We start from the raw sequence: 15,712 nt of genomic DNA, 5'->3' as shown, positions 1-15,712 counted from the left end.
TTTATCAGGTCTTGCTGTCGATTGGAGAGACGGGAACGTGTATTGGTGCCAAGGAAAACCACATAGGGCTGGGCAAATATGGGTCTTCTCACAAACAGATAGCACTTCATACAAACTGGTCGACAATCTTGACAACGTGACATCAATAAGCATCGTTCCATTGCAAAGGTTCAATTTCCCATGACTCATTCCCATTATATAAATATCATTCAAAATTTAGTTTACACTATGAAAGATAAACATTGTCAAGGTAGAAAAGAGAAAGAGATCGATCAACAGCACACTATATATATATATCGTTATTTGAACTACAACCCTATTTGTGTAATGTAAATATAACCAAATATAGATATGCATTGTCTAGGTTAAGAATGTCAAGTTATATGTTGAGCATCGAAACAGGTAGATGGCATAAACCAACCGCAACACCATATAATGAAAGAACATGCCTATTTTGTAACACTCTTGAAGACGAATATCACTTTTTTACTTGAATGGCAATTGTGTGCTGAACTACGAGAAGTGTATATCAAACCATATTACTTTAAAAGACGGAATATGTTTAAGTTTATTCAGTTGATGACCTCTCAAAAAGCTGTTGTTAATAGAAGTTTGGTGGTGTATGTGGATAAAGCGTTCGAATTACGAAAAACTTTTCATATGTATGATGAGTAGAAAACATATCCTCTATTTGCTCTTAAAACATCTTACGACCTTTGACTTATTTGTATAACAATGTATGTTTTATAATATGTATACTCATGGACATATTGTCTAATGTATTATGAAATAAACGTGTATTTATACAAAACTTGTATATAAATAACAATAGCTATCTGAGATGGGTAGAGACTGTTGGTGACGATAGCGCTGCGCAGTATTATATTTTTAGAAATGTTCCTTAACTACTTACTTTTCTAAATTAAGTATTTTTTCCGGCTTTAACATTCTTTTTTTAACCATTTTAAGCACCGCTTTGCCGTTATATTTTCCTCTTGTGGTGTTTAATGGTAACATTTCATTCCACCTTTATTTCGCTAGCGCCATGTTGTGGATAGCTGGTGAAAACCACAAAAGGCAAATCTTCAAGTCTCAGCTTGACGGTACGGAGATAACAGTTTTAGTCAACAAAGACAATCTAACGTCACCTGTGGATCTAACCGTCGATCTCGATAAAAACTTGTAAGCTTTTCGTTTATAAACGGGTTGTTTGATAATGCATCAGCTACCAATTGGCCTGTATAACACTTTAAGCCCCTAGTTATATGTGCACGACACCAGTGTCCGCTGTCTTCATTTATTTTCTGCATAAGTAAAGAATGTATAATTTAATAATCTATAGGTCTTATATATAGATATGACGCGGATGCGGACCAGATGTGGCAACGGATTGCCTAAAAAATAATAACCACCGTGACAAAAACTCTATTTTACGAACTCTTACTGAATTAAAATGCAGCAAAATTTGTCATCAAGCTGAATATGTGGGAATTGAAAGAATATGTATGTTATACCAAATTATATATACGGCTGATATTCTGAAAAAGATTCTGAAATTATTATTTCTTCTCAGGGTGTATGTAATCGACGACGGATTTATAGAGACCGTCCGGCTTGACGGGACCGACCATAAAGTCCGGTCAACACGCATTACCGCTTCCCCGTTCAGAATACAAACTTATAAGGTAAACACATCTTTGTTTCTGCTTTTGTTGTTTCTTCCTAATTTTAAGGTGAACTCATCTGTTTAAACAATGAGTACTGAACTGTAAACACATTTAAGTGATCTCATGTTTCACTGACCGTTCCAAGGCAGTATCCCTGTTTTGTCATCATTTCGATAAATGAACTGACAGCAATATAACCGCGAACACTTTATTTCGTTGAATCATGTAGTGTGAGTATGGTAAAAAGCTGAAATTAACAATAAAGCTGATTGTAAAGAACAGAAAGACTAAAATATAAAATATAGCATGTAAATTGAAGTTTTCTATCAGATATTACCACGTGGGAGAAATAACGTAACATTAACAACAGAGGAAACAATCTTTAGAACCAAAATTTATGATGATTAACAATATTGTAAAGCATAACAATTAGCAATTCATTAATTAGTAAATGAAACTATCAAAATACATCAATATTTGCATAATGCATACAACGTGTGCGTTTAGAATCTTTGAAAAGTCTTCGAAGGGACCTCAAAAATGGTGGAACAGCACGAATACTCTTATCAAAAAAACAAAAAGGAGAAATATCAAGACGAAATGTCCTTCATCAAAACGGCTAACAACACAATCCCAAATACATATAAATAATAATTTTGATTCATGAGTGGTCTGTCTGTGTCGTGTCTCTCTTTCAATATATCTTGGACTCTTGCTTAAGAATTCTGTTACGATCACCAAACGTGACCGCGAACTATGCAACAAATTTTTAACAACAGCAATATTTGTTTATTACCACTTTTACAAACATAATTTCAAGAATTATGTCCTAAAGTAAACAAAACAGTTAACAAAACATTACCACTGATACTGGTGTGTTTAAATGTTCGTAAATAACACTTTGAGAATAAATCCTACAAAAGTTTGAAATGCAATTCCGAATAAAGTAGTTAAATGATTTAGCACTGGTGAAACTTTCGCAAAGACTTGTTAACGCTGTTTGCCAGAAGCCTCATATTTTCAATATTGACAATCCTACAGAAGTCCACACTTTACACATAGCAACGGTCGAGAGTATTCAAGGGAAGTAAACCATGCTGTATTAGGAAAATAATCTTAACAGGGGCTAATTCAAATTTAAATGCAGTTCCATTTTGATACAATTCCTAATTTTCTTCTTAACACGAGATGGAGAACAATATAAAATAGTTGGGTAAGTCAAATAAAATAGGCTGTAAAATACGATTAAGTTCCACTCAATAGAAACTTTAGTTTTACCAAAAGGATCAAGATCAGGTATGGCCTTATGTACACAATGTTCCAGTGTATTCTTCAAAATCCTCAGGAACTATCTTAAAAAACCTAAAAAGTCATTTACACGGAATCAAAAGACATATCTCTATCTTTTCTAATTTATTCCTGACAAATACATGCCAAATAAAAAGGAGTAAACGTACCTTAAGAAATATACGTCACTTTGCAAATATACTAAACTTATAGATAGGTATGTAGATAGATTTGGGGTTAATTGTTGGCTGGGTGGCTTGATGCATTGACGTACTGACGAATGGGCGGACGAACGGACGGATGGATAGAACAATACTTTATACGCCTTCGTATTTCAGCATTACCTGTTAATGATTGATATCAACTTCCGAACAAATGAGCCGGACGTTGACGTTCTAGACTTGCAGGATGTATCGTTCGAAGGGACACTTTCGACGATAAAACATGTAACTGACATTGCTATACTGGACCTCACTACACAAGCAAAAATCTACGGTATTTAAAGTATTTTTCCATTTCATTAAAATCGATATCTGCCAGACTTATGATTACATAAAAATATAGCACATGTCAACTTTCAGTATGAATGCGTTTAATCGAAAAAAACTACCTATTTACTAAACGGCCTAACTATATTTGAATCGGAATGTAAACCCTTTGCATAGTGTGTATTTTCATCATTCTTCAATAAAGTTGTATTTAGATCATGAATTGGGTTATTTATCCAGGTATGTATATATATGGACAAATGCGTTTAAATCTCAGAAACATTGTGTCCTTACTTCATCTTATGAACGCCATATGTAAACAGATCACTTATGAAAAAGCCATTCTTGAAATAAATCTATTTGTTCTCTATTGATGAGCTAAATTGCTATCCTTTTGGTATCCCTAACAGGACCATGCGATGTAGCAAACGGTGATTGTGAACACCTTTGTATTCCGATCGGGAGGAATCGCGTTTGTCAGTGTGAATACGGCTTTACACTTGAGGCAAACAAGGAAACATGCACCTCGCGTAAGTATCATGTTATAAAAACATCTAATACAAAATTGGGTTGACAATACAAAGTTTGTTTACAAAGGATAAAAGTCATAAAAGAAAAATACTGACAATATCAAACGTTGTGTTAACATTTAATAACCCTGCGCTGGATTTTGATAATTGAAATCTGAATATTTTTACTATTTGCAAAACACCTTTTGGTACTATTGGGCTTGTCTCTGTAGTTTTCCTTTTGTTGTTTTACTTGTTATTGTACCCGAACAAGACAAAGTTGCAGTAGGAATTCCTCTGTGAGGCTATTGCGGGGCAAACAGTCTCATGTATGCCTCATAAGTATATATGTTCATATGTTAAACTATTGTACATGAAATCTCGCGTTAAGCTATAGCCTACTCAAACCTGCGTGATGAAGTCCACAATCTGTATATGTGCCCTCAATACCGTCTAGATGCTTTGAGATTTTATATTGTAAACATCTGGATGACAAAACACGCAACAAAAAGTAAACTCGAACACCTATACATGTAAGTAGCGTTTCGCAAACTCACTATTTAAAAAAGGCATTACGTTCATTTCATTAAAGAGCCTCTTCTGGACGACTTCATTCTTGTTGTTGATTGGACACACAGCAATATATACCAAGTTTCCCTGGTGAATGGTGAGGCTCAAGGTTTAGACTCTGATATGATAAAGAAACCGGCTGGAATAGAGTACAACCATCTGACCGGGAAGGTGATCTGGGGAGATACAGGCGACTATCTCTTACAACAAACCAACCTAGATGGTACCGGTTATGAGGTTTTGGTTGATGTAGGTAGGCAACTTGTATAGACCTTTCTTAAGAAGCTCTCATGAATAATGTATAAGCCAATTCAAAACAAGGGTTAGCTGGGTCAGATGTGAACACATCTGATACGCAAAAATGGCCAGCTATAGCGGAAGAAATGTTAGTCTCATTTCCCAAAATGATTTGTCTTTTGTTGAGTTTAATATAAAAGTGAACACGTTTTCATCTGGTAATTAATCCTTAAACAAAGGCTACAAGTTCTACAGTGAGGGATATATTCATAATCGGAAAGGCAAGACTTTACGTTTCATCCGTATAATAAAAGTACATGTACATTAACCTAAACTGCCATATTATGTTTACATAGTCCTGATACTATTAGCAAACAAACCATATCTAATGCATTTATAATACTCCCGACCAGTCTTCATTGTTAGGCCAGAACACTTAGCTAATGGTGCTAACAGTTATGTAGGTTTACTGTTTATAGTAAAGTTTTAGCCTATTGTAAAGCATAATATCAAGCTAGATGCATATCTCTGACATAAACATTTATAAACAGTTGGTCACTAGGAGTCAAATTAACCTGTTGTAAAGATTTTTGAGCGTTTCTCAGTTTCCCAAATAGTTCTAAAGAATTATGGTACCGTACTACATCTAATTAAAACATCACTTACAGTTTACCAAAAAAAGTCTCTCGTCAAGTGAGTACTGTACTTGAGGCATATTGCCTCAATAAAGATGCCACAGAAAGTTTAAAACTGAAGAAAAACCATGATTACTACTATTAAGTCCTTTCTCAGTTGACAGTGACAGGACTTGAGTGGTGTGATTGTGTTGTATGGTGTGAGAATAACCATCATAAAGAAACCTTATACCTTAACCGAAATCTTTGGGATAATGTGAAATCCGAATTGGACACATTCTTTTTCACCTCTTTTATTTAAATACATGTGTACGTAAAGAATAAACAATCATTAATTCTGTCAATTATACGGAACAAGATGTATGTATTTTCATGATATGATATATTATCTATACATACAAACATTTACATCAAAATTGTTTGGTTTCATAATTACCATCAGCCCACAACTGGTTTGCTGAGGCGGCTAAAAACAACGGCAATGGACCATCAAATAAATGAAATTCTTTTATTCTACTGTTCTATTTCAGATTTTGTATTTTTGTTTACAACTTAAAAATGGTGGTATATTAAGGGTAACTTGTTTCTCTCTTAATATTTTCTTTATTGTGAAATCTTTGTTAGCGATAATGTCATCACCTAGCTCTAAAAGGTCCAAGATTCCTGATAGCTTTGTTATTTCTATATCTGACATACTGCCTGTTATCTTAGGTGAAAAAGTCCTAATCCCGTTGTGTGCAATACCTTTGAGACATTTAAATGTACAGCAACTTTTAAAGTTTGAATAAACCTGTGAATTCGGTAATATGGTTGTTGTGTCTTTATTTCTGTGCAGTCAATGATTACTCTTGTTTTAGGATACAGGGCATCGAAACAGTCGGGCATATTTCGTTGTATTATGTCTTTTGGCAGCCAGATTGGAACTCATCAATAAGGAGCATACTTCTTTTTCTACTAAAAATATCCTTCATGATATCAACTCAACATGTTGCTCGCAGAAGTCTCAATATATCTGTAAAAAGAAAGGAATAAACTATATGTTACAAAACCTGTGTATAATTTAATCAAGCTGTCATCTTTATTTAACCTGAATACAAGAAATCGTTCGGGATTTATTTGAATTTTTGAATTGGCAGACTTCATCGCTTTGTAATTGTTCTCTCAATTTTCCAATTTCCCAGGCGAAATGCAATATATCACCTGTTAACATTTCTCTGGTTTAGGGATGTTTATCAAATACGTCATTGCTGCTTCTCTTTTGTCTGCAAAGGAAAAGTCATATGTTTAATATTGTACTATTCTTAACTTTAACTTAAAACATTCATTTTGAGGTTGCCTTTATGAAAAATATTATATATCTTTTTAGAATACGTTGTTGAAGTTCTTACTGTTTTGATAGTGTCTCGTGTGTTGCAAGTTTCTTCCTCTTATGTCCTCTCCTATGTGGCGTCTCCTTCTGCCAGTCAAACATACTGGGAACAGCATCTGGCTTAAAACGTCTTCTGTTTGGAGTCCAACCAGTATAATCATCTTTGGTGAATTATTTTGAACAAACCACTGTTGTTCTAGAAATCAATAAAATATCATAAATATAAACCTAAGTGTTGTTATAAAAACATACGGTGCTGTATTCGATTGTTTTTCAAATAAAAACAGACCAGAAACCATTTTAGAATTGAAACTCCTTAATATCAAAGCAAAAAGTAAATCGAATCAGTTTGAAGTACATCATACATGTTTCTGTTTATTTGTTGAACTATACGATAATATGTATAATAAACATACCTCAAACATATGCCCTTCGTCTCTCCTGATTTTGGCAATCCATTTGTTACGTTTTCCTTCTACTACTGTCATTTTATGAAAGTTCACATTTATCACATCATATTTTCAATTAGAGTTACAAAAAGGCACACAACAGAAATAATTTGATATTTTATTGCTTTTTCCTACATGCAGATAACTACTATAACCTTTGCATGGCCATGATATTGAAAATGATTGTAAAGCTGATCTAGCTCTTGAATATTCATAATTGGAACCGTTATGAGGTTTTGGTTGATGTTGGTAAACTACAGTCCGGTAAAGGGCGAAGTGTGGCTATAAAATTGCGCTGGCCGATTTCCATGGCGCGTGTACCCTGAGATTGTTTGTCGCTTTCGGGTGTATTTTTCATATCGTTAGATATATACACCGATGTCCGTACATATTACATTAAATTTATATGACTGGAAATTTTACGATTACATTTTTCTTCAGAAATAAAGATAAGGCCATGGCCTATATTTCGTAGATGTTGCATAGGATTCTAAATGCACATGGTGCTTTTGGGTGGATCGAAAGACATGATCATTTGCAGACAGTAGAAATTAAAAGCATAATCAATAATCCCTTATGTCAATAAATCTAATTTTTTTTTGTTTTTTTAGGAATGTACCACGCACATCCCGAGCGAATGGCGATTGACTACAGCACAGGGAATATATTTTACACATCTGTTAACACAACTGTCCTTGGGTTTTCGGGTATAGCTGTTGTAACACCAGATGGAGTACATAAGAAAATTGTCGAGTATGGGCAAAGCCCACGAGCTATAGCGCTGGAACCGGAACAAGGGTATACTGATTTTTATTGACCTACCTATCCCGTATTGCCATTGATATCTAATGAAACTTGTTGAAGTCCCATGGAAATAAAGACAAGAATTAAAGTTCATCATTAAAAAGAGGGAAATTATACATGCGTATACTTCTTTGTAAACATGCAGTTGTATATCTCTATGTGAAAGTAGTATACAATCATTTTGAAGAATAATCACAGTTAAAAGTGTTTTTATTTAATAATATTGCAGCTTTTTACGTTATATGAATGCATTTCATGAAGTTTATGCCCGTAGTTTGAAATAATCATTTTGTGGCAGTTTTATGTTTTGGACTGTCCCCGGGACGACACCCGGAGTCCTGATGCGAGCTAAAATGGACGGGTCAGAGATGGTCACTCTATACGACAAGATGGTGTGGCCCAATGGCATTTCAATCAGCAGTAAAGGTTTGGCAAGGCTCATTTGTACTTTAAAGCTATTTTAACCTGTCAATTTGGCAAACTATTTTTGTTAATATAGAGCAACGGATAATATTATTATAAAAACATTGCAACGGTGACATATCGTCATCGATACACGTCCGTTTAAGTATGACTAAACCATCATATAAACACTATCAAATCAGTTTCTTACCAAAGTATGTTTGCATATAGCCTTTGGCTTGCTAATATCCTCAACATTCTTATAGGAAAGGAGAAAACCATAGTTAGAGTAGGTTTAACAATGCATGCCCAGGCTACTGAGAAGTGTTTTAAAACGGTCAACTTTTGTATAATGTGGGCATCGGTTGATTGAGATTGCCACCACATTCCGGGAATGTCATTTCTCAGTTTATACTTTATAGCTATCCGTGTCCTATGTTCCGGTGCATTACAATCTTGTAAAATGATAGTTACAGCTGGCCTCGGGTTATTGTCAACAGTATTCTTGTTTTTGCCAGGATTGTTTTTATAATTGTCATTTGCAAATGAAATTGTCCCAACACCATATCACGAGATGCAAGCTCAAACAATAAGGCTGAACTTCGCTTGACAGCAAGGGCTGTCGCTATACAACCACTCATATGATGTTCTTAAATTCATCAAAATATATCACTTTAGTCCAGTCCCTGTTGACAATCAAATATATTTGCCTGTTGTCCATGCCAGCCGATTCTGAAGTTGACCTCTGTTCTGCCCTAACGCACGACCCTTTTATGGTCTCTGTTTATGTTTAAACACATTTTAAACATCGGAAAACCTCCAGTTTGTTTCATCGACCTTAAACTATTTTTTAATATCTTTTTCAAGTTGTCTTGTTATTTCCTGCTCTGCGTTGTTTTTTTCTATTGTTTCACTGTCTTAATAACATTTTACTGCGGAACAAACTGAACAAGGGTGTTGTATCCAAGATGATTTACAATTACAATTTCTGAATTATTTTCTCCTTTTTAAACTTGTTTACATTATATTTTGAACACTTCATGTCAAATCTGGATTTTCCCATCACTCGTTTGGACCTCATACTCCCAGACGAGTTAACATGTTAACATTGTGACTTTATTTTAATACCATAATGATAAATTCAAGGGCATATTGACTACCAATCAATGTTCGTGTTAAGTATATTGGCTAAGGCTATAGTAGGGCTACTCCTGATGCTATTTTGTTGATAATATAGAGATTGCCCACGTTCAGTTTTATCTAGGCGCATATAACATCAGAATAAACAGAACGAAACAACACAAAGTTTAAACAATTATGTTATTTTGGGAGCTACTTCATTCATGCGTGTGTACTTTGAACAAGTTCAACGCGTGTAATCGATAACAGGGGTACATGAGTAATGTGTGATTGTCGTCGCAGTCACGAGAATGTTCGAGCAATGTGAACAGTAATGCCATCTTTAGAATCACGGGGAAACGGATGCAGGCGAAATTCGGTAAATCTACCGGTGCACGTGAAGACTATAATATTTCGCAAATCCCTGTTCAGTCCAACTGCGTTTAGTTGAAACATGTAGCTACACGTTCCAGTTTAAGTCGTTTATGCAACATCTTTATTAATCAGCAGATGAACATATACACAGAGCATTCACGTACACTTAGTATTCTGCAATCACACTATTGATAGGATCAGCAGATGTACTTATAAACAGAGCATACACATACATGTAGTATTCTGCAATCACACTATTGATAGGATCAGCAGATGTACTTATAAACAGAGCATACACGTACACGTAGTATTCTGCAATCACACTATTGATAGGATCAGCAGAAGTACTTATAAACAGAAAGTAAACGAACATGAAGTGTTAAGAAATCTCTATCTTTTAATATTATTTGCAGATATACTTACACACAGAGAGTTAATTCAATGAAAAAAAACAAACTTTTACGACTCTTTTAACAAAACGGGGATACAGTCAAGTTTGCAGAACAAAGCCTTTCCCATTTCGATTGATACTGTTCTGAGTCCAGAATATTGTATTCCAATACTTTCTATCCTTTATTTGTAATCTTTAGAAAAAGTTTATACATCCTTATTTTTCCGGCGATTATCTTTCACAGTCAAGACCGTGTTTGTAACGGACGGAGGTTCTAACCGGATATACGCATGCACGTTCAGCGGCTCGTGCTCTGTGTTTCACGAGGATCCCGGGATGCATCTCATGGACATCAAACTGTTGGACGACTACCTGTTTTACTCCGCGTGGAATAAAGCGTTTGTAGCATAACTCCACGTGAAATAGTGGTGTTTAACTTCAAAGACACACGATTTAGGTTATAATGGCATCATAAAACTCAATGGTTAAATACGATGTTTTGAATACATTCAATAATGCATATAAAGTTGTACAAGTCTTCCTAGTGATGTCTCAAAAACATTCAGCGGATTTTCAATGGCTATTACAGGTACATTACACGAATAGATATGGACACTAAGGAGATTGTAAAGTTTGCTGAGAACGCCGAACTTGGAAGACTGGATGCCATCGCCGTGTACAGATCATCTTTGGCACTACCAGGTAATTAAAAGTAACATAGGAACAGTGTCAATATTGTTAATTTGTCCCTTAAGAACGGTAACAGATGAAACATTTCCTTTGTCACATCCGTCTGGAAAATAACATATTAAAATAAAATAAATCCTTAACACCAAGTAAATATTAAATGGGAACAGAATCAATATATCCTATAACTAGATAGGAAATTTGATTAATCATCTTAACTTATTACGCTTACACGTTACAACCTTTTATCATTCAGTAATAATTGATATAGAGATAATTATGAAAAGTATCAACATTTTAAACTGTGCTGTTAAAAACCACAAGGCTGTAATGTTTCTTTTAAATTAAAGGAAACAACGAAACGGGTTTTTTTTGTTCATGTTTTTATTCTTTTTATGTCTTTTTTTACTAAAGCCGACCAAACATATGCTTTGGTATGGCCATACTTGTAAATGCGCTTTTAATTTTAACGTTGTGGTAGAAATTATATTCCAAATTATTAACTTGATGTTTGGATATATAATTTACACCATTCGACCAGTTACTATTGCTACTTGTTGCTTTAAGGGGTTAGTCAAGATTTTGGAAGATAAATATAGCCTTATGCACAAGTCAGTGTTTTTCTATGTCAAACTCTGAGTTGGGAGCGGGTTGGTCTTCGGGGATACATTTTACTTGATATATATACATTGGACGATACCCAACCATTGAGCTTATTGCAGACCTGTTGAACTGCGATTCTTTGATTGTTTGCTAATACCTAGTGGGTTTTACGCAATCATGTTGTCAAATATCCCGTAAGTGCCAGTCAAACACGCCATGCACCGACTATACTCGTTGGGAAAAATCGTCGAAAGGTGCATTACATGAATTTAGTAATATATTTGTTGTGAACAACTACAATTGCGTCATAATACTTCTTATTTAACAATTTTAGATTTAATTTACCACGATTAATATAATAATATTGCTCATTCATTGGAACACATTTATATCATACTTCATCTTACATACACGTTTTCAGTATCAATCTAACTCAGGAAAACGAATATTTATTAGTATCATTTGACCATGAAATAAGTTCGGCAAATTTTACACACGGTAATAACGGTTGTCTCGTTGCATGCATTATAGTAAAAACATTTGCCTGTCTTCGTGTTTCTTATTTCAGTGACCAGTTCTTGCAGCCCGAACAAAGGCAGGGCTAATTGCAGCACACTTTGTCTCCCAAACTCTAGTGGATATACGTGCGCATGCGCAGATGGCGTGTCCTTATTACCAGATGGAAAGACGTGCTCAGATGGTAAGATGAACTATATTCTTGTGTATGCAATTCCAATTGAAAATGCATTGCAGTGTAAGTACTCGTTTAACTACATCATTTCAGTTGCCGCCTCAACTACAACAACGACTTTAACCACACCAACAACAACTACGACACAAACAACAACTGTCCTAACAACGACAACAACTGCTTCTACCTCCACATCCAGAGCAACAATAAGATCACTGCCAAGGTCCGACTCCACATCAAGAACACCAACTAGTTCATTGCCAAGGTCCGACTCCACATCGAAAACAGCAACAAGTTCACCGCCACGGTCCGACTCCCCATCAAGAGCAACAACTAGTTTACCGCCACGGTCCGACTCCACATCAAGAACAACAACAAGTTCACCACCACGGTCCAGTACGGGCTTGCAGAGATCCCCTACTGCCTCTGTGAAGGCTGTAATTCCGTATATTGCCGCCGGTGCTGGAGGTGCTCTTGTACTCATTGTTGCCGTCGTAATCGTCATCTGTTTCGTGTACGGAAGCTCACATCATAAATCGATGATGTATTTGTGTAGTTTATTCTTTAATAATATGTTTTATTATTTCGAACTTGACATAGTTTGAAGTTATTATTTACGAGTTTGACATGTGATAATATTTAAAAGCATATTATGATCTCGATGCCCTCATTAAAGTCCGTCTCTTCAGGTGGAAAATGAGGCGAGCTGATGGCGGTCCCCGATACCTGCAAGACAATGAAAGTGTCGATCACAGCGCCGTCTGTCATGGTGACAGTGTCGACATACTCGGGCTTGAGATGCACGAGTACGAATCTCCATTATCTGTAGCGCAAATTCGGGCTAGGGAAAACCAGGAATGCAGTGCGGTGGGTATTTCCTAATTATTTTCCAGAATTATCAATGGATTGTATTTCGAAATGAAAACAATGTGTTCTCCGTTGTCAAAGTTGAACCAGATTGTGCGGTAATTAATCATCAGTATAAAAATTTGTCAAAACTATTATGAATAATGGTCTGGATCATCTTCACAGATACAAAATGACGACTTCCTCAACTTCACCAAACGAGACACCATGTACGATTTAATACCTGCCGATATTGCCCCGACCCCCCCTCCGTATGAGGCTAAAAGAATCAACCCCCCACCCAAGCTGCCCAAACCCCACGTCCATACCATGCAGAGCACGGCGAATGTAAGCGTCCTGTCGTGCATTTCCGATCAGCCGATGGCGGCGAGAGTGCAAAACATCTATGCGACGCCGTCGGAAGTCGGTGACAGGTATGTCGGCTCGGTAAGAAGCGAGCTACCGGGGCCGGGGACAATTTGTACGGGGCCGGGGGCCACACAAAGCTACAGAACGATTTCAAGTACGTCTTCCTAAGCCGTGAATAGTCACACAGACTGTTTCCTCGGATTCACTTCAAACTATATCGTGGCCGAGACTTAATATTTTAAGAGACACTTAATAGAGTAAACAACAATCTATGCAAAGCACAGCACTCGTAGACATATTACACAAGAGATGCTTAAGATAAACCTGGCATTGGTTAAAAAAATCATACTAGCAACATGTTCTATAGAGTATGTACTATAATAAGTACAATAGTTACATATATTTTAAAGCAATACAGAAATATATTTCCTGGAATAATTTATAATTAACAAATTATCAGATTTTTTTTTAATTCAGATTGAAAAAAAGATACATTATGATATAAAATCCACTAATTATCTAAACATTTATAGTAAAATATTTATAAATTTTGCTTGCTTTTAAATCATTACATCACACTGCTTTCAAAAAACGTTACGCTTCTTCATGTTTGTATACTATTTTGAATGACGTCATCAGAATTAAATTTTGTCAGAAAATAAATATCTTAAATGTTTTTTAGAGAATCATGACTGAACATGAAATTTTCTTCTAATCTTTTTCGATAGCTTTCTAAAATATTCTACATTTGCAGACTTTATGTCACGAATTTGCTTTTTGATTTATTTAGAAAGAATTTTATGTCGTTTGCATTTTCTTTTTATGCTCGTAGTTGTAAGCTGTATATTAACATGTGTGTCTTATTTTCTATAAATTTTGTTTGTTCTGCTTTCTATGTATATAAGGATATTAAATGTATATCTATGAATTGCAAGATTGTTTCCAATTAGGCCACCATTTATTCTAATAAAATTGGTTGCATACATGCGGAGCAATACATGTTCTGAAGAACTGAAATAGAGCAGCACTTATTATTGATATGTAAAACGAAAACACCTGATGATAATAAAGTAGAAGCAATGTGTAGTATGTAATAATATATGTGTTATTTTGACTGACTGCTTAAATATTTAGATTTTGTTGAAGAAGCTATGCTCCGGACAAGAAAAAGTAACAAAGAGCAGTAACTCTGTATTCAGCTGAAATAGAATTGCGAATCCTGTACACTGCACTTCCTCTCATTATGATCTATCACTGTATGAAGCTTTATTAAATTCCATCCAATAATTTTCAAATTATGCTCGGGACAAGAAAAAAGTATTAAAGGCAATAACTCTGTAATTAGCTAAAATAGAGTTATGTTTTTTGTTCACTGCACTTCCTCTCAGTGTGCTTTACCATAGTGTGAAGATTCAATAAATTCCATCTAGTAGTATGCAAGTTAATGTCAGGAAAAAATGACAGGAGAAAACAAATTAAGGGCAATAACTCAGTAACTAGCTTAAGTAGAGTTATGGTTCTTGAACACCGCACTTCCTCATTGTGCTTTACCATTGTATGAAGTTCCAATGAATTTCATCGAGTACTTTTCAAGTTATACTCCGGACAAAAAAAGTAACAAGGGCAATAACTCTGTCATAAGCAAGAATAAAGTTATGGTAATTGTAAACTGCACTTCCTCTCATTATGCTCTACCATTGTATGAAGTTTAATCCAATTACATCCAGTAGTTATGCTCCGGACAAGGTAAATTGCAACGGACCGACCGACAAACCGACCGACCGACCGACCGACCGACCACAGGGTGACTCCAATATACCCCCTTCAAACTTCGTTTGTCTGGGGTATAAAGAGTAATAATTTACAGAGTTATTGTGGTTATTAACGAGCGCTTTAATTGTAATTTTGAAATTATGAAACGTCATGAAATTTTACTTTAGAGAGTTAAATATAATACTTCATCCATATAAATCCTTTTTACAAAAGAACAGAACTAGAAAATGAACAATAACTTGACAGGAATACTGCTAATTAAGCAATTATGTTCCCAATGAAATTGTTTGCAAACGTGCGAAGTGATATAGAGGATTAGTTGCAAACATCAATTTGCTTATTACGGAGTTTTATCGAGATTTTATTGAATGAAAATGTTAAAAGTCGGAAGTGTTAGCAATTCATCCGTGGATAAACATTGGGTAAAGCATTTTTCCTAAT

General features: G+C 35.2%; 1 protein-coding gene across 5 annotated transcripts in view; it reads left to right on the top strand.

Moving 5' to 3' along the window:
- The window catches only part of LOC128210955 (low-density lipoprotein receptor-related protein 5-like), a 29,733-nt gene extending 15,172 nt beyond the window's left edge, over positions 1–14,561 (top strand). For 2 of the 5 annotated variants that reach the window (XM_052915302.1, XM_052915300.1), the window contains exons 8-21: positions 9–168; positions 1,042–1,182; positions 1,574–1,685; positions 3,293–3,449; positions 3,853–3,972; positions 4,544–4,774; positions 7,823–8,009; positions 8,314–8,441; positions 10,547–10,700; positions 10,892–11,004; positions 12,161–12,292; positions 12,377–12,827; positions 12,973–13,150; positions 13,316–14,561. In XM_052915302.1, the coding sequence (XP_052771262.1) occupies positions 9–168; positions 1,042–1,182; positions 1,574–1,685; positions 3,293–3,449; positions 3,853–3,972; positions 4,544–4,774; positions 7,823–8,009; positions 8,314–8,441; positions 10,547–10,700; positions 10,892–11,004; positions 12,161–12,292; positions 12,377–12,827; positions 12,973–13,150; positions 13,316–13,666 (2,615 nt within the window). In that variant the 3' untranslated portion in view covers positions 13,667–14,561. Of the gene's footprint in view, positions 1–8; positions 169–1,041; positions 1,183–1,573; positions 1,686–3,292; positions 3,450–3,852; positions 3,973–4,543; positions 4,775–7,822; positions 8,010–8,313; positions 8,442–10,546; positions 10,701–10,891; positions 11,005–12,160; positions 12,293–12,376; positions 12,828–12,972; positions 13,151–13,315 lie in introns of those variants that run through there. The other 3 variants (XM_052915303.1, XM_052915304.1, XM_052915305.1) reach the window with 3 other exon arrangements.
- The last annotated feature ends 1,151 nt before the right edge of the window (positions 14,562–15,712 follow it).

Source organism: Mya arenaria, chromosome 12 (assembly GCF_026914265.1).
Source record: "Mya arenaria isolate MELC-2E11 chromosome 12, ASM2691426v1".
In the NCBI taxonomy this organism is placed as follows: domain Eukaryota; kingdom Metazoa; phylum Mollusca; class Bivalvia; order Myida; family Myidae; genus Mya; species Mya arenaria.
The sequence above is the reverse complement of the archived record's forward strand: the minus strand, read 5'-3'. Positions and strand labels throughout refer to the sequence as shown.